The sequence below is a fragment of the Pipra filicauda genome, unplaced genomic scaffold (genome assembly GCF_003945595.2).
Source record: "Pipra filicauda isolate LSUMZ 115617 unplaced genomic scaffold, ASM394559v2 scaffold28_size6257848_pilon, whole genome shotgun sequence".
NCBI lineage: Eukaryota > Metazoa > Chordata > Aves > Passeriformes > Pipridae > Pipra > Pipra filicauda.
The window spans coordinates 1192978-1213182 of record NW_024104409.1 but is presented as its reverse complement, the minus strand read 5'-3'; the positions used below and the strand labels follow the sequence as shown (position 1 = coordinate 1213182).

The following is a 20205-nucleotide window of genomic DNA, read 5'->3' as shown; positions in this document are numbered from 1 at the left end:
TATGGACAATAACAGAGTCCAGTATGGGACTGCAGAAAGTGGCCTGGCTCACTTGCTCCCCTTTAACTGCATCTCAATTGATGCAGTAGAGTCAAAGTGCTGGGCTGGACAGACTGCTGACCTGGTCTGGTGCCCCAGACCTTCAGCACATTTTCTGTGCTCTTAATGGTCTTGAGCCACTGCCTGAGTTCAAACAGCAATTTCAGGAAAAGCATGCTGAGCTTTCTAATGTATGGCATGATTAGTTTTGTTAGGAGGATGGTCTTTGCCAATCTGGGCAATTTAATTAAACTACTACAAAGCTTAGTATGTTGCTCATTTGGTTTGGATTTATCTTCTAAAATAGCCTTTGTAGAATAAATTAAGTACCATTCAAAAGTATGAGATTTTACTGTTTAAACCTGACAGTCTTTGGCAACTGATGTTATAGGTATTTCAAACTTTAGCCATTTGGCTGGTCATTTTGTTTTATTTATGCGATATTTTAGCATAAATGTGTAGCTGCACTCTTGTATTGTCAGCCTGTATGTTAATCTCTGGAAAGAGATTTTGTACTGTTTTTCATCAGGAACTGTATTGAGGTCATGTGGATCATCTTTAAATAACTGTTTAAAGGAAACAGTTTATAGTCCCAGTGGAAATGACACAGAACTAGTTTTTGACCTAGTACTCCAATTTCTTAATGGCAATGCCTTAACATGTTTTGATTCAAAAACATGTTGAGTCAAAGTTCTGTTAGCATTGAGAAATTACACTCTTAAATTTTATTAGGTTCTGTTATGGTTGGTTATGCTTTAAAAGTGCTTGTAGGATTTTTGGCTTTTGTCAAGGCCTCAGTGTCCTAAGTTCACATAATTTTGTTAAGCTTGAGAAGTCCTTAATTAGTGTTTTGTTGATTTAGTAAGAGAAATGGCATTTGAAAAGTGCCCATGTTAAAGGTTACTCCCACTGAGACTGACATATCAGAAATGAGTCTTTAGGTGCTGTGAGTAAAGCAACAGAATTTGTCACAAAATGATTGATGCATAAGAAGAGAGTCTGAACCATCAGATTTTTCCAAAGCTTTTCACTCAGTTTAAGCCAACATAAATATTTTGCCCAGAAGAGGAAGGAGATCAAGATCTACAATATTTAATGTGAAAGACTCAGGCCTTGGTTTTCAGAAGCACTGATGCCAGGGTTCATGAAGTAGCATGTTCACTGATGGGATGTGCAAGCCTGCACAAAGCCACTTAGAATAAGATGAATGAGCTATAAATACCAAGCAACCCATAGATTTTTATTTTTTTTTTACCTAAAACATGATGCTGTGAAAAACCCATGTTACACTTTCTTTCAGAGAAATTTTCTTGCATCTTTGATTTTGTGCTGCTTCCTTTCTTTCATTAGGTAAGAGGGAATCCCTGTGAGTGACTGTCTTTGGTAATACCTCTTCTGACCAGAAAAGTATCAATCTGTCTCTGTGCATAGCTTTAATTTTTCTTATTTCAAATCACATCTACCGAGGTGGTGTCAGAAATGCCCTTCTCAAAGCTGTGATCGCTCCATGGGGTTCAGCAGTGATAAGGCTGGCCAGCAACCAGTGCTGGTCACACACTGCCCCGGCACAAGACTGTTGAAGCAATCAGTTCTTGAAACTTCTGAAATTACTTCAGCCCTGATTCAGAATCTCTTCTGGCACACTTGGCAACAAATACAGCCTGTCTTGGAACAATTGTAAAATACAAATGTGAATGCTCAACATAAAAGCAAGGCTGAAAGCAGGAGCCAGTGAAATACACAGTCAAGGATCAAGTAGGCTAATTGTCCATTGACAAAAAAGATTGTTTCCAGTTCCCAGGAACTGACATCTAATTAAACTGCATTAAGTTGGTAAGTTTCCCCACCCTTCTGAGTGAAAGTCAGATGTTGTCAGTGATGTGAAAATCTGATGGTATCCTGAGTGTCAGAGTGGACCTGGACTCCATCAGGAGATCTGTTGCCTCATAGCATAACTGCTGCATAACGGTGCCCCTCTCACTCTGTCACACCGTGGCTGAGCCTTTACCTTCTCAGACCAGCTGTGAAGTGAACAACAAAGATTCTCACACAGGAGAAGCTGCTATTAAAACAAAACTGGGAGGCATCGGCCCCACTTGCTGCAATGGGGCTGGCATGCGTATTCCCACACTCAGATCCACTCTGCTGGCTGGACCCTCTGGTTTGGATGTCCTGCAGCAAGAGGTCTGGAGGAGGAGAGCCAGCAGGTTCCCAAGACAACATTAAGACAAGAGGGCATGGTCTTAAGCTCTGCCAGGGGAAATTTAGGTTGGATATTAGGAAGAAATTCTTTACAGAGACGGTAATCAGGCATTGGAATGGGCTGCCCAGGGAAGTGGTGGATTCTCTGTCCCTGGAGGTTTTTGAGATGAGACTGGATGTGGCACTTAGTGCCATGGTCTAGTAACCATGGTGGTAGTGGACCAAGGGTTGGACTTGATGATCTCAGAGGTCCTTTCCAAGCCATCTGATTCTATGATTCTTTTATTACCCAGATTACCAATCTTAGGCACTCACACAGAAAAAATGGGAAATAAAATGGGAATACCAGTCAACCCCCATTCCCTGTTACTTTAAAAGCAGGCATCAAGGACCAGCAATTGTCCTAAAGCTTTTCTGCTTCTCATGTTTCATATGATGGAGACGAAGAATATTGAGCTGAAAGTGGTACAGATTGGCACATCAGCTGCAGCCAGAATGGCACCTCCCAGGAGTTTGAGTATCTAAATCAGCCAAAAGACTTGGGCAAAGGTAGGTATCCAACCCACACATAACAGATGGAAAGAGACTCTCATGTACTGTGAAGCTTTTAGGTCCTTTTATTCCAGTCTAAATTTCAAACTAAAACTTTCAATTGTAGCAGAGAGGGGAGAGTACATCAATGAAACGTGTCTTTGAAAAGCTATGCCTACTTGGGGAATCTGAAGAAGAAATTGTAAGAACTCATCCACTCCTATTTCTCTCCTTTGTCACATTCTGAAGGTGATGATAGCCAGTTGTTAAAAAGCTACCTTAAAACACTTCTGAATAAACTCTAGCAATACAATATTTTCTGAAGACCTTTAAGTCTTATTTGAAGCTCATTACTAAAAACATCTTGTTCCTAAGTTTAGATTATATTATGAATGCTACCTGTTAGTTATAATTTTATATTAGGGCACACTTCAGAAGATCTGGAAAATTTATTAACATGATAAAATGTAAATAGTGATATAGTTCATTGTTTCTTCTCAAAGAGCCTAAAAATTCTGGAAAAAAACATGTGAAACAACTAAAAATAGTGGGTTTTAAGTGCATGCTCAAAGCTGAGCTAAATCAGTGTTGAGTCACACAGTCCAAGCTTGAAAATATGAGTGTCTATCATATCTCATCAAAGTTGCATCTATGTTAGAGTAGAACTTGCCATCTTTTCATTAATTTGTGAAATTGCTCTACCAGAAGGGGAGGAATTCATGTGATTTCTGCCTTCTCTTTTCTCCCTTTCATTTCTCTCTGGTATCCTAAAATGAGTAGCACTCAAGTTTCCTGGTTTGTTTTGGTTTTGTTTGTTCGTTTGTTTTTTGTAAACATGACATTTTCTTTTAGCAATTTAACAAAGTAAATTTTTGGCCAGTGCTTAAGAGTCATGTTTATAAGGATTTCTCTGCCTCTGATTCGTACGAGGAGGAGGAGGACATAGGCTCCATTTAGACATATGCAAGCAAGACTGAAGAAAAATGTGACCAGAAATTATGAAATGCACCTGCTCTTCTGCCTTTTCCCCCCTCCTTTGTTCATAATTTTAGCTAGGTGTTTCATGTTTACAAGCTTTTTTCTCACAGAAGGGCAGGATTCAAATAAGAATACAGAAATCTAAAATAGTAACAGGCTGCTTCTTTGGTACGTCAGACTTCCTCTGTTTATTTTGGCTGATAAGTGTGCTTTGCTATCATTTCTGCATTGCTTGGGTTTACAAAATTAGGATAACCAGCTTTCCACAAATAAAATTATACATATTGTTTCATGCTGGGCATCTGGTGCACTTACTTTGTCATGACTTCTAATACTGTTTTATCGTTAATGAATGTACAAACATTCTTGGGTCGTGTAAAGAAGGAAATGACACAGTATTTTCCGTATGTTGAAAGCTGTTTGTTGGGTGGTTGATGAAAATTCAAACACTGGGAATTCTAGGCTTCTTTCTGGAAGTTTATGTAATGGTTTGATTAATGTTGAAGTTAATGCAATTTGTTGAAATAATTTAAGCTGTACAAATAGCTTTTTAATTATACTAAGCAGTTGAGAAAATAAAATTTGTACAGGTACTGTTTTACTTGTTATTCTCTCCTCCTTTGAAAAATGTTTGTTTAAAAATATCTGTGCTTGTTCTTGCTTTTATCTCTTTGTGGGATGAAGGCAGCAAGCAGTGTGAAGTGAAAAATAATGTATTTACTAACTGGAAAAAAAATGGTTTTTTCCCAGTAAAACTTTTTTTCTTTTTTTTTGCACGTACCAGACTTCTGTAACATATTCCTGTGTAATGGTTGTAAACACTCTTTTATTTTTAAGGTTATTCTTGTGCAAGTTAATCCAGGGGAAACATTTACAATAAGAAGAGAAGATGGACAGTATCAGTGCATTACAGGTAAAGCTGATAAATTTATTTTAATATTTCCTGAGTCTGAATCAGGATTAATAAAAGGCAGTTCGTGGTGTTGAAAGTAAAAGACTGACAGAACTTATTTTGAATACAAGAGCTGTTTAAAAACCTAAAATACTATATTCTAAGCATCATTGGATTTAGATTTCCCTACCATAAACAAAGTACTTTTCCCTATATTAGATGAAATTAAATTTCTTGGGGAGGGGAAGGGGGGGAACATTTTCAGCTTGCAAAGCAAACAGGGAAATGCTGTTATAGCAACTTCTGACTAACCTCATTTATTGCACAGACCTCAAGTCAAAAGCTACAGTTGTTAATATGGTTTGAGGAGGATTTTTTTTTATTTTTAGCTGTCATGTGGGCATTGTTTCCCACTACTAGTTTCTCATCTCTGTGGGCCAAATTGTGTTATTTCTGAGTTCTAGCAAGTGCAGCTTCAAAATACAAATGCTTCAGCTAAGTGTAGCACCCCCTTATGCAATGGTCAGTTTGGGTATTGTTTTCTATTCTGAATGTCAGGAACTACCAGTTAAGCATCTCTACAAGAGGTACCACAAGAAATGAGCAGTCAGCTATTGCTGTTTAGAATACCATTTTACTGTGTTAAGAGATTATCTACAGGTTCAGCTATGGGGTCAAATTTTTGCTCACTATCTTCTGGACCAGTGAATCCTGCCTTCTTTTTATTCTGAATGTTGGCCCAGCTTCAACAGGTACTGTTATGGGAATTTGAAGCAAGTATTTTCATCTCCTTTCCCTCTTCTCTCCAATCTGAGAAGAATCAAAAGGTCTGGTTTCCAGTGTCATAGGCAAGTCTTTTGGCTACAAAATAACCTATTAAAAGGAGGCCTTGAATCGTAATTAGGTTTATATTGACAGTTTATTGAAGTTTACACATCTGTTAATGCCATATTTCAAAACTTTGTGCTGATTGCATGGTATTGTTGCATCCTTTGAGCCACAAATGAATCAGTGCTGCAGCTCATGGTTCTATAGGGTTTATTTGAAACATGGTATGTAATAGTTATTTGGGGAATATGTAATAGTTGCCTGAGGGGAACATAGTGAATTTTGTCTTGCAATTCAAGTTAAAGAACAGATAAGATGTATTTTGTTTCTGTTGCACAAAATACTGAGGAGAATGCCATGTATTGCATGTTTGCTTCTGATTTTTAGTTTATCAAATGGGCTTAGTGGTGGGGAATTAATTGACACTTTCCTTGCATGATCGCCTTCAAAGCAGGAAGTGTTTAATGAACTGCAAAAATATTGAGATCATATCTTTATAGATACACTCTAACCTTTCATGGTACAGCTTTTATCCTTGCCTAGTCCTGCTTTCTTTCCAAAGAGGCAGCTCGCCATTGTGATTTGATTCAGCTGTGGATTTCTTCATGCTTTAAATATGAAAGTGAGCATGAGCAGTTATTAGGCAGTTGTTCCTGAGACTCACTAAGTGTAAGCTGAGGTACAGTATTTACAACTTTCCTGAAAGGTGCTAGTGGCAATCTAGAAACCTACCTCCCAGATCAGTTCCAAAGCTTTTGCAAACCTCCTGTCACACAGACATTCTCCTTGTCCTTCCTCCTTCCTGGAGATGAAATTGTGGCTTATACTTGGTAGTTAAATAGGGAGCATAAAGTTTTTTTCATATCTGTACATTCACTAATCTTGGTACAGAATCCGAGTTGCACATGATCTTGTGAATATTGCTTTTCTGGTCTATTCTTGCCACTCTTGAGACATTTCTGTGTTTTGAGAGCTATGCTGATGGATCTTTCCACCTTTTGGTTTGTTGGGTCTGTCTGGCTTAATAATTGATGCTGTAGCTTTTTCCATTACATGTATTGCAAGTAATGAGGAGTGTCTACTGTCCTGTTTTCTGTGTAGAGATTTGTATAAAGTGAACAATTTCAGATGGTGTAAGCTGTAGAGAGTAATTCGGTATTGGTGGTCCTTTTTGTTCCGCTACAACTTCTCAAACATAGTTTGCCCTTGACTTGTCTACAAAATGAATGACCAGTCTGCAAAATGAGTTACAGCTGCAGGAGTCTATTGCATTGTGTCTAAAGAAAGAAAGCTCACAACTAGTTCCTTGGTTGTTTCTTCATTGTATGCACTCAGTTATTAGGTGAAATCGAAGTTAAAGATGCAGAAATGTATAATGAGAATGGTTTGGATAAATGTACACAGACGCTTATCTTAAAAAAGGCATGAAGAAGGCCAAGGTGACTGAAATTTAGTGGAGATGCAATCAGTGGGAAGTTAATTTAGTCATTATAATGTTTCTTAATACTTTTCAAATCTAGTTTTTCCTGTAAATATTTACCCATCTTTATACCCTTTTCTGAATGTATTAATTTAAAAGTCTCTGCAAAAGCACATATGCAGCTTTTTCATGAATGTACTATATATAAAATTGAAATTATGTAAGTACAGTGCTAAAATGAGAGATTGGAAGTTGAGAAGTAGTGAGCTGCTTCTGGATTCCCAGTAGAAGCGCAGACAACCAGATACATTAGTTTGGATGATTTGGTAAGTCTCGCTTCCTTGGATAATTCTGGATTTCTCTTGTGCGTGGTTGCTGGTCAGTTCACCTTGAGATTGTGCTGTCTGCTGAAGTCAATGTGAATTGTTAATAAATCTAACCATAATGTTAATTGTATTATCTCGCATCATATATTTGTCTGTTGGAAACATTGAGATGCTCCGTCAATCTTTGTGCTGCTCTTGTCAGATATTCTGTTTGTAAAGAGAACTATCCTTACTTTGGCGACACTATACATAGGGTAGAACTTCTCAACCTGAAAATAATGAGTCAGTGTCTCTTCAGGAGAAAAGAGAGGTGTGACTAAAGTGACTGTTTAGAGCTGTCCTTGAATCAATGAAGTAATGAAAACTTAAAGCACTAATTAATGGAGAAACAAACAGTGCATTTTCTGTGAGCCACACTTCTGAAGAAAATGCTGCATTTACACACAGGTCTTTGTATTGACTTACCATCTATTTGCTGGTATAGCTCTCAGATGATCTGCAAAGCCTTGACTGTTTTGGAACTATATTAAGCGAGTAAAGAAGTGGCTTCTTAATGTGGGCCTCTTCCATGGGAGTTAAGATGGGGTGAAAATGCACCTAAGAATATTTCCAGGTTTGAACTCTCTAAGGATGGCAAAAGAGCAGTGATGGTTAAGGCACCTTTTATCCTTAGTGAATCCTATTACTTTATTTTGGTGGAGTTTTGATGACTTAAAATAATGTGTGTATTTTATTCTTTATTTCTGTAGAATAAGAAGTGTGATTACTTTATATTTCTGTAGTTAGCACTATTGGATCATAGTTGGTTTTATGTTGTGTGTATTTTGACCTAAATACAGCTTTGAATGAACACTTCTGAGTGCCAATGGCCATTTTTTTCTGATTTTATTAAGGATTTACTTTGCCTGCGTAGTGATTTGTCTGACAGTGATGGCTTCTACTCCCCCTTGATGCAACTTCAATTTAAGCCATTTAGTCTCTAACTAAAAACTCTGCATTTTTCTTGCTAGATAGATAGGAAGACATCTATGTATCCATGTGTTAGACCAAAATGTTTATTTTCAAAAGAGCTCTTTTAGATTTATGAAAATTTTCTCACATTCTAGAAATACACAGACTTCTGTGGAAACCTTCCTTAAGCCAAGATTTTCTTCTCTTAAAATGAAATAATCAGCTACATTACAGTGATTCAGAAAACCAGGTTTGAAATGTATGAATGGGCTCTCTTTGTAGAAGTGAATTACTGCAGATCACTCATTCATGAATTCTTCCTATTGCAGAATAAATGAATGAAGATGACTCATCTTGAGCACATTTTATAACAGTCCCAAGTTACAGCTAAAGGCTATTAAATGTTACTTGACATAATAAGAGAGACTATGTTCTATATGTCTCTGCAAAGGAAAATTGCCATTTTCATAATAGAATAAGAAGACTTATGTAAATTAGAATGAGTCATAAATACTCCATGCTTTGAAATTAAATGAAGTATCAGTATTAAGGTTGGTTTCTGGGATAAAAGTTAAGCAAGCTTAACCTAATTTTTTCTCTTGAAATAAGAAATGCAATACTTCTGAAAAGTGTTTTCAAGGAAGCCAAGAGGAGAAGAAGATACATCAATTCTGAGACTGCAGTAGTGAAACACAAACTTTAATTGATTCTAAGACTAACTTCAGCTTTGCAACACCAAACCTGCCCATTATCCAGAATGTTGTGTGAATAAAGCTGTTAGAGAATCATAGAATGGTTTGGGTTGGAAGGGACCTTCAAAGGTCATCTAGTTCAAACCTGACATGGGCAGGGATGCCTTTCACTAGACCAAGGTTCTCAGTGCTCCATCCAGTCTGGCCTCAGACACTGTCAGGGATGGGGCATCCACAGCTTCTCTGGGCAACCTGTGCCAGTGCCTCACCACCATCATAAAAGTTTCTTTCTTATATCTGATCTACTCTCAGTTTAAAACCGTTACCCCTTGGCCTGTAACAACAGGCCCTGGTAAAAAGTCTTTCCCCATCTATTTTTTAAACCCCCTTTATATATTCAAAGGCAGCATTAAGGTATTCCCAGTACCTTCTGTTCTTCAGGCTGAACAACCCCAACTCTCTCAACCTGTCTTCATAGGAGAGGTGCTCCAGCCTTCCAACCATTTTTGTGGACCTGCTCCAAGAATCCATGTCTCTCTTGTGCTGAGGAACCCAGTACTCCAGGGAGGGTCTCACAAGAGCAGAGCAGAGGGGCAGAATCACCTCCCTCAACCTGCTGGCCATGCTGCTATTGATGCAGCCCAGGGTATGATTGGATTTCTGGGCTGCAAGTACACGTTGTCAGCTAGTGTCTAGTTTTTCATCCACCAGTATCCCCAAGTCCTCTGCAGGACTGCTCTTAATCTATTATCTACTGTTTTCTGCTGTCAGGTTTTGTGTGGTTTTGATTGTTTACGGATAGCATTTGAGCAGCCAAACTGAACATCTTGAAATCCAAGCTGCTATTTAAGTATATTTGAACCAAAAAAAACCCTAGATTTATCTTGTTCTCATATCATCTGGTGCTTTAGTGTTGAGTTTTATTTAAAACTAATATTGGAGGTTGTTGAAGACTATCCTAAATTCTGTACAAGTTGCCACAGGCCCCTCAGAAGGAACTTTGTTAGTTGCTAATGATCATTGGGAGATGATTCTCTCACAAGACCACCACTGCTTATTATCAAATACTAAACCACTGTGTTAAGTGGAGGAATTGTGCACGGTCATTCTGCGGTGATTTTAGAATGTACAGGGATACCTGGCACTGCAGTAGTGATCCTATATGTTGACTTTAAGGGTGACATCACCTCTAGAAATACCATATCTTGTTTGTTAAATTACTTGGTATCCACTTTAGCACTGGGCTAAGTTTAGAAATAAAAGAATGTTTATTTAAATACACAGCTCTCTAGTAATGGAACAAACTAGCAAAAGCAATAAAACACTGTTAACAGGAGTTCTCTCTTTGAGCATCTCTAGTCTTCTAGGTAGCTTAAGAACCTGGATAATGAACTCCTTACAAGTAAACCTGGATGAGTATTACAAAGTTCTAGTCTTCGGTTTACCTGCTCCTGTTAAGAATAGCGTACCGAAGCCACCCAGAGAAGCTGCTCTAGGTAATCTTTCTTTTCATTCTGTAGCCCAAAAAGAAACTAGTTCTTTATCCTTGTTTCCATTTACCTGTTTCTCATTTCAACTGAAATGTTACATGATGACATGTGTAAGTTAATTTGCCTTCCTTTTCGTCTTCAATGATACTTTGCAGCTTTTCTCCACTGTAGCCTTCTGAAAACACAGATACAAACTTTTATACATCAGTTCATTTAAAAAAACCACCTCAAAACAACCCCACCCTAAATGGTAAATAATCTCAGTTGTCTTCTCCATTCCTTCTGTGTCAATGATGTAGAAGACTGAACATGTTATGTGAGGCTGAAACTGGATATGGATACTTAGATTAACATCCTCTTCTACATATTAATTTTAGGATCTCCATCAGAAGTAATCAGAGGGCCTTCATAAGAGGCATTGAGGGAAGCTAAGACAAGTAAACTGAAAGTATGGGGTCACAGCAAGCTACAGTGACTTACAGCTACTTAACTCTTGCTTGAGAATGTCCCTGTAGAGGATCAGAGCTGAGTCTAGGGGTAGCTTAATTTTAAGGCACCTCTGTTTGGAAATTGCCTTCAATATACACAATTTAATAATTGTTTCATAGATTTTTTTATTTCTTGGTATCTACAGTCAAACTAAAAATAATAAGAATCTTAGTATTGGTCAGCTATGTGGGAGTATGACTGCAGAGGAGACGTAGTTCTGTTTTGCGTTGCAACGAGATGATGAGAGAAAGTGGCTGCAAAGCATGGTTGTAGCAGCTTGATTTGGAGCTGTCTCATTATGAAATAATTTTAAGTAGGACCTGCTCTTTTTATACCTTAGACTGATAAACAGAGTGCAAATATTGTCGAAGACTTAGCCCTTCTGCATTTTACAAAAGGTGTTAATTCAGATGTCTTTCACAATGTTGATTGTAGTGGGTTTTAGGGAAAACATAGTTTTTCTGCCATTGGTTTTTGTTTAAAATGTGTTAAATAGATTCAGTTTCTTTATATGGACAAAACATATCTATAACATTTTTGCCTTAACTGTTTTCTCATTCTTCTGTTAGACATTTTTCTAACTTCTATCTTCTTTCATTTTGAGATGTGAATGAGTTCATAACATACTATATTCATCATAAGGTGTTCAGTCAGGTTCTCCTTTTCCCCTTTGATTTTCCTGTATATACAGATCAGTTAACCTTCCCTGGTATGCTGCACACTGCAAAGTCAGCCTGACTCTAGGAAGGTTCTGGAGACATTTGTTTGAAATATCAGTTCTTGAGCTGCATACTGAAGGCATCTAATTTTAGGTGTCTAAATGTATGTTTCTGTATGTGGCCTGGGATCTAAGCTCCCATTTGAAACTAGATTTAGTCACTAGCTGTAGTACACTCAGTGCTTTTCAGCTGACATCAGTTTGCGCTCAATAGCTCTCCAAGCTCCACTGTCTGTACCAAGTAGATCTCCACTTGCTGTAATGGGAGTTTAAAGTCCTAACTTGCATGCAAACACGTAATTTTAGATACCTAAATGATGTGTCTCCATTGTGGAGCTAAAGCCTGACTGTTATAAGCTGAAATAAATAAGGTTACATCCTGAAGATGCCTCATTTGGGTGTGTTGATTCACAGTTGTACGCATAGTGAATGTCTTTATCTTCAAGCATTTGAACTCTTTGAGCTCATCCATTTCTTTGAGTATCTAACATCTGGTCTTACATGGAGGGTACTGGTACTTGGAGATGCATGGTGAGAACGGAGTGACAGCTCCGAGTTACAGCTAAGAATAACCCTAAAACTTGGTTTCCGTGTCTCTAGTCAGGCATGTCTAGCTCACAAGGCTGTGAAGTATTAACTTAAACTGCTGAGATGCAGGTGCTACTGTTGCCTGAGTCTTGAATCAGTTGGATGAGCCTTGTATGAAGCATGTTAAGCTTGACAGGCCTGCATCTGGCAATATTATAATAGTCCTGTGGCATTGCAGTCAGTTAGTCTGATTTGTTGCCTGACTATGCTGTCGATGGGGAAAAAATAGCCCTGTATTGCTTGCTTTATGGGAGGAAAAGAGGGAAAAATTTATGTAGGATCTCTTCTTCGTTTCTAGTGTAAGTAGAAAGTTTGTCTAATGTAAGCAGTTAGCAGTTGGAACTAAATCAAAAATCAGAGATGCAGGCATTTTACTTAGTATTGTCACTTAATGTCCTAACATTTAGCATAACTTACACTGGTAGCATTTTCTCTATCTTGATTGGATGCAACCTAGTTGATTGAAATAATAAAGATTCATGAAGATTGCTTATTAAATAGAGGAAGAAGTTTCTTAATTTCATTATCTGATTATTTAAAAGCAAATGGAGCTTTTATTTTATAGAAACTCAAACTTAATGTTTTTAAGTGGACTTTGTACTGAGTTTCGTAAAAATGGAAAGGCTAGAACTTTGTGCATAAAGGACTTTTGCTAGATTCTCTTTCACCACTGTGTACAGTATGAGTACATGCTGGTGGGTCACCTGTTGGCAAATGCTACAGATTTTTAGATGAGACCCCAGGAAAGTTCTTTATAGTTCACCCTGTGAGATTAAGGTTTTATTGCTAAATTCTTGATGCTAAATTCTAGCTGTCAAAGCATTCAAACTTTTATCACAGAATTACTGTTAATAAGAAATAGCTTTGAATTAACAATTTACTCTTGTCTTATTTGTACTTCAAAAAGTCATGCCTGCCTTATCTTGTGAAACCCTGTCAAGCACTTGGTAGTTGTGAAGGGTGGTAGACAAACTGAGAAGGAAAACAGTCTTCCTGGTTGTGGAGCAACTCTCCTGGCCATTGTTTTTTCAGAGTTCCTCAAAACAAAGCAAGTTCCTCATACATGCCCAGGCTGCCACAGCCATGCCAGCAGTTTACAGGGTCTGACATTGCTCTGCCTCCATTCTTTCTCTGGTGCCCGAAGTTCTTGAGTAACCAGAGGGCCAAGGTAGCAGTGGGAAGAGACCAGGAGGTTAGTCTCCCTTTCCTTAATTTTCGCCCATGCAAGGCTACTGAGTTGTCTGCGTAGATCCAGGTACACTTTTCTCACAAGAATGTTGTATCTAACTATGTGTTGCAACTTTGAATCCAGGGATTTTCTAATTCTGTTCTTAGTTAGCTTTTTTTTCCTAATGGATGAACCAGCAGCACGTGGCTTGATAGATATGGCTGTGCATGTGTTATTAATAGTAAATTAATAGTTGTCTTTTTTTGACTGTCTGTGAAATGACTGAGGTTTTGTCAGCTTGCATGACTTACATGATCATGACATTCTTCAACTATATTTAAAATCATGGTAATAAAACTTCCTTTCCCCTTCTTCCTTTTGCAGACATGCAGCAATCTGTTTTACATCTAAGGCAGTTTATTATCCAAATGAGGGAAAGAAAGAAGATGCAGAAGATAACAAGGCCATTACAAACATATAGCCTAGCTGTGCACAAACATAAACAGCTCCCGTGTAATGTGAGTTAAAGACCAGTTACAAGCTGTGTAAGTTCAGCCACTTAAAACCATTAAGAAATAATGTAATCACATGAGGTTTCAAACAAACTTAGAAGAACCAAATTCATGGGTAGTAAATACAGCTATATATGGTGCTGTTCTTTCTTGTTTCTTTTTGCCAAAGAGAAGCTCTTTTTCACACTTCAAATGGCTTTCCAGTTGTCCTTCTAGAAAACACAGTTGTCTAGAGCAGGTGCCCTAGGACACCATCCAAAGAGCCTCAGGTTTTTTCAAATGACTGTACAGCACCCAATAACTTGTAGATGGGTCTCAGGTTATTGGATTTGGAGCTTCTAGAGAAGCTGACTACGCTTTGCTTCCCTTTTGATTAATCAGCTGTTCTGTGAGGATATGGTTTGTCTCCTTTGCCTGTTCTCAATTTGTTTTCCCCATAGCCCATTCTTCGGAAGTTTCACTTATCCTTTCCATTTGGTGCCCTATATATGGGCCATTTTCATAAATACTGTGTACTGTGTTTCCCTTGGATGATCTTGACAGTTGTATTAAAAAGTAGAACAGATGTGCCTTCCAAGGCAGCCAAAGAAAGAGCTGCAGTAAGAACTATAAATGTCAAACCGATAGTCTATATTAATAATTCTTAAAAGGAGTTAACGTGGAATTGTAGTTTCAATAAGATGTAAGTTACTGTGAGTGGGGTAGTGAATATTCCCCATGATGGCCTCTTCCTAATGCAGTATTTCAACAATCCTAGAAAAATCTTACGAAATACAGACAGGTCATTTAACATTGAAGGATTGTGCTGAACAAAGACCACAAGAGGACCATGGACTAAGACAAAATCTCAAAGTAGGGAAAATCTCAAAGCCATATTCCTAAAATACAGCTTTAGCAAGCCAGTTCCCAAAACAAACCAAAAAACCAAAGCAAACAACCAAAGCAGGTGGAAACAGTCAAATTCCTGGAAAGAGACAGGCAAAGAACTGTTAGGTCCAGGAGATGTAAGTTAATGATACTGCAGCCTTCTAAGAATGAAGAATGAATCAGAATGAAAGTTGAAGATGACAAACAGAAGGACAAAGAAGTGTCTACAGAGAGCTGTCAGCCTTTCTCTTTTTCTCTGTTTTTCCCACAAGTTGCCTTTAGGATAGTCTCTGGAAAGATGCTATTAAAGTGAAGTGCTACTGAGTTGCATCCTCAGCTGCTTAAACTCGATGAGATTGTACTCTGAAAGGCACCACTCTTGACAGAGTTAATTCTTATGGTTTGTGCAGCAAAGAGACATCTCAGTAAAGCTCTTAAGTAGCAGGTAGATTTGGAAAATTACATGAAACATACTTAAGTTTGCATTTATTCTTTTTGTTATACTTTCCATGTATTGTATTTTGTTTCTTCTTTTGTGATCAGGCAAAGATTTGTTTTGTTAGATGTATAAAAAAAGGTACTTTGACTCTTACTTAGCTTGTAAATTCAGTTTAATTTGAAATCTTACCTGACTTTTTACTCTTATTTTTCAAATGATAATACATACAAATAAAGCTGTCTTGCAGGCAGATCCTTGGAATGCCTAAAGCCCACTTGGGGAAGTTTGAAAGCTAAACTATGTTTTTTTCTGAAAGAGATTTTTTTCTGAATTGGGATTGAAAGCAGAGTGACTATCTCCAATTAGAGTGTGACATTTTTGTGACAGTGCAGTTTTGGAGAGCATCTGGTGGCTATACAGTGCATAAATGAGTGCAAATGTTTAGTAAGTTACAAGGGCAGTCTGAGCAACTGGAACCAGTTAAAGTTCTTCCAGCATGAATGAGTTTTAAAAGTCACCTGCTAAGAGAGCTGAAAAGTGAAAGTGAATATTAACAAATACTGATTAGAGATGCAGAGGACTGGCATCCAGTCCTCTAGTATGACTCTAACTTCCACTCATTTCTCTGATTTGTACTGCAGATGGATACAAGAGGACTGGCAAGCATGAGGTTTTGAGATTGATTATTGAGAGTTTGATCACTTTTTACTTCTGGTCCAAGTGCTTTTCTACACAGGTTGTAAATCTGAAATGCTATCTATGTAGTCTTTTCAATTAAATATTTGTAAAAGATATATTTTTATGCTTACCACACCCTTCTAATTCTTATGCAAAGGAAGATTGCATCAGCAAGAGGAAAATGTACCTTGCAAATATCCTATCTTTTCTTTTAATTGCGGCTATATACAAATTAAAGTTTCCTTGCATTCCTTTCCAGCAAAGATATAACACATAGTAGACTATTCATATGCCCACACAGCCTTATCTGTAGGTTGTTTCTCCAGTTCATCCTCTATCAGGTTTTTAAAATGCCATCCAGAATACTGACTTGTCCATAATAGCTTTCCAACTGTGTATTATGTTTGTGGAATTTCAGTGTGTTGTCACTTTTTCTAAGTTACTGAGCCTTGTCCTCTCAACTGAAAAATGTATCCATTATTTTTGAGGGGAAAGAATCTGCTCATGTTGTTGACGGTAGTTAAATAGGAGGGTGTTGGATTTGGAGTTCTCTTCAGAAGTGCATAAAAGTATGGTGCTGGATCATCTTTTTCTGTGGCACTGTTGTGCTGCTGGGTCTGGACAAGTAGTACATTTGGAAGTAAGTGTTTCTATGCAGCTTCAGAGAGCTGGACAGAGGTCTGAAGTGCCTGGGAACATGCCACAGAGAAAAAGAGACTTAATGTTGGGTAAGGTTATATCTGTGTAGGATCTAGCTTTAGGGGATATGAAGGCCACTGAAAGTAGATAGAAGGACTAGAGAATGCAGGTGTAAAGAATTGGAGGTGTGCAGTGGAGTCTTGAGGCCAGATACCTGCATACCTCCTTGAAAGCATAGCACAGAATGTTTTTTGATCACTATCTCAGAAGAGCTTCAGCAGAGTAAATACAACCTTCCCTATTTTTTTTTAAAAGTTCTAAATACTGGATGAAATACGAAAGGATTGAATGCTAAAGCATGATGCACAGATAGCCTAGGATGTAAATATGTCCTTTCTTAATCATTCAGTAACCAATGCACTTGGGTATCTTTCAGCTAATGAGATATTCCAGAAATACTTGATGTTTCAGAAAAATTGGTCATCCAGACAACTCTAATGGCATAGGAAATCTGTATTCCGGAAATGGCAAAAGATCAACAAGAACATGTATTAATTGTCTAAAAGAGTGTTGTTTGAATGGTGCCGCTGAACTGGGTGAAATGCAGTTATATACAATGCAAAGTTGTGCATAAGATTAATGGGGATGCATAGATGGGGATCTCACTTGAAACTTGATGAGGAGGAAGAAGCAGGCAAGCTGTTTAACTCAAAAGATAATACTTATCTCCAGTATAATGTGTCTGTGACAGTTACTGTGATCATAAAATGCATCAGGGCAGTTGTTGCTATTATAGCTTGAGATGTTTAGTAGCATTTTACAGGATTCTGCTGAGACTTCAACTGTAATTTGATAACTCACGTTTACAAAAGAATAAATGAAGCTGATTCCAGGTGTTGTGAAAAAGAATTATTGGGATGTTCAGGAAAATGAATATAAACAGAAAGTAAAAGAGCTTGGTTTGTTTGGCTAAAAATTAGTTCTGCTAGGAATTGGTAAGAAAACACTAGGGATTTAAAAAAAAAAAAAAAAAATGAATGCCAGAGCTAGTGGCTGTCAAATAGTTGTGAAATGACTTTTGTCTAATTACAAGAAACCTTCTGGCTATGTAGGTGAGTAGTGCTCTAGAACAGCAGTCCAGTGGGAGACGTATGGGTAAAAGAACTGTTTTAAAATTGATCTTCATGCTTTTATGTAGAATCCATTTATGATGGATCTTGATGTATGATAGTGGGGGAGAGGAATAAAACTGCAACTGCAGGTGAATAGACTTGATTCATGAGGTATTTTCAGTCCCTAAGCCCTCACGGTCCAGCAACAGATAATACAGATCTCCTGCATCCAGGCAGTAGCGAAGCAATGAAGAGGTTTCTGCACAAAGGACACATTTACTTTCCAGCTATTAAGCAATTTTCTCATCTAGACTTCTTAATAGAGGGATATATTGATGCATACATAATGTGTGGTAAGGAACTCCACTGTATGCATCTGTCTTTTTTCCTTTCTTCTCATTTGGAATGACAGCTTTTGCATGTGTGTCTTAGTTGTTTCATCCCTGGCCTCTTGTTTGGCACAGGTGCATAGATTCCTAACATAGTTCTTTCTGGCTGCAAGTTAATTTTGGCTGCTGAAGCAGTGGGTATGTTATTTGCTAAAACATATTTGGTTACAGAGCAAATTGAATTTGAAGAGAACACTGCAATTGTATAGGCTTATCTATTTATGTCTGGGCCTTTCTTACTGCTTTTCCAGATAACTTTCTTTCTGGACATATTAATTAACAATGTTGAAAGCTTTTTATCAACAAAAATCTTTGTCATAGACGCACTTAATACTTGAGCTTACATACTTCCCCTTGTGGTAAATTGTTTGAGATTTGGAGAAAATAATTCCATGTTGAAGGGATCTGTAAATGGCTCATTGTGGAGAATCAAGGAGCTTTTGTAACATAAAACACCAAAAAGACCAAATTTTATATTTCAAATGCTATAACAATTTAAAAGATGTGAATACAATTTTAAAAAGTCTTATTAGTTAGCCTGAGATTATTTAATTTATTTTTTTTTAGCTAACGCAGATCCTGAAAAACACTTTCAAATCACTTGCGATAGTAAAATGTGAGGTTTGCAGTGGGAATTGGTTGATAGTATTCAGTGATTTGTGTGCTAGTGGAAACATTTCACTACAGAAGAGGCTGCAGGTGTTTGTAGTAAGCATGGCGCCTTTCTATGTTGCTAAGTTGGACTAAGAATATCAGTGCTTTTCTATGCATACTGTGATTTGGGGTTAATTCAGGATCAAATTTCTGCAAAGTTTTTAAACGTGAAAATTCTTTTGTGTGGACTTCAAGTCATTAGCAGAACCAGAAGTCTTAATCTAAATGGTGAAGTATTTATCATGTCAGTTGCAATGTTAAGAATTTTCAAAAACAGTAGTTTTTTAGTCAACTTTTATTTCCACTGTCTTCAGAGCATCCCCTATTGTAGCTGCATTCATAGGCTTTCTTGTTATTAGTGAAAAGACAGAAAAGAGAAAAGACAGAAAAGTATGTCTGTGGAAAGAACTGTGCAAGGGGTCACATTCAGGATGTTTGATTCCACCTTAGCTGTAACTTAGATTTAGCCACAAAAGTCTCACATGCAGCCCAGGACACCCATTGAATCAGGATCTAATCCTAGCAAGCAAACTGAATCTGTTGCTTGTTGTGTTTTAACCATGGAATTCCCTACATGCCTGTAATTGTACAAAACATAAAGCTGCAGGGGCAGTCAAAAGCCAGACATATAGAGACAGTATATAAAAGTTGCCTTTCTGTCTCTCCATGAAGAAAGGCTGTGTGTTTACTTGGGCTATATGATCGCAAACGCAATCAGCAGCAGGAAGTTGATTACAGCACTCGCCTGTAACCAAAGAGATCTGAGCTCTACAAGCACCACAGAATCTGAATTTGTAGCTCCCCAATTCCAGCAGTCCCTTAGCCATGAGGCTCAGGGATACTCTAAGTTAAACTTTTCTCTGTGCTGTCTTTTAGAGATGGGCATCTTCACCTCAAAAAAAGATTTTGGAGGGAAAATACATGGGAAAGCAAGCTACCTTTTTTGTCGATATAATGGGAATTACTGTATGATTTAGATAAAGTCTTGGGTTCTGATTCCGTTTTAAAGGCTTACTCTGTGTTTTCCATTTAGAAGCTCTTGGATTAAAGGAGTTAAGCATGTTCCACTCCACTTTCTAGTTGTCCGTCTTCAGCAGAGGTGACCTGATTATTCCATAGTCTGCTGTTCATAGCACTCTCCTAGGCCAGGAGCAAGCTGTGGGGTTAGTCTGCTTGAGCATAGCACAGAATTTAGTCTACCTACTAACTGAACAGTAGGAATCCTTTTTCTGACAGTAGGAATCCACTCTGAGAAAACTTGATGTACTCTACTGAAATTGGACAGAAGAGTGACTAGAGCAGGCCTGAACCAGAGATCTGCTTGAGGGCACATGGTTTGTGCTTAATGATTTGTGTCATTCAGTATGAGGTGACTCCCTGATAAATGTGCAGAGAGTTGTCCTCTGGAGGTAGCCAGTGAATCACCCTGGTGAGGCCAAGTGTTTGGTTTAGATGCTGCAAAGTGTAAGGTGTATGACATCAGATGTTTTCAATTTGGTCTTATGTCTCTCTTTTGTCATGTGATTCTGTATAATTTGCCTGGGGCTTCTTCCCTACTGTTTGTGTCATGACAGAAGGATTTCACATTGCAAATGTCATCTTT

General features: G+C 37.8%; 1 protein-coding gene across 9 annotated transcripts in view; it reads left to right on the top strand.

Moving 5' to 3' along the window:
- Positions 1–20205, top strand: part of FNDC3A (fibronectin type III domain containing 3A) — a 118094-nt gene that overhangs the window by 36069 nt on the left and 61820 nt on the right. For 7 of the 9 annotated variants that reach the window (XM_027721305.2, XM_027721314.2, XM_027721309.2 and 4 more), the window contains one exon: positions 4588–4663. The exons of 1 other annotated variant lie outside the window; for it this stretch is intronic. In XM_027721305.2, the coding sequence (XP_027577106.1) occupies positions 4588–4663 (76 nt within the window). Of the gene's footprint in view, positions 1–2701; positions 2791–4587; positions 4664–20205 lie in introns of those variants that run through there. One more of the 9 variants, XM_039382939.1, reaches the window with a different exon arrangement.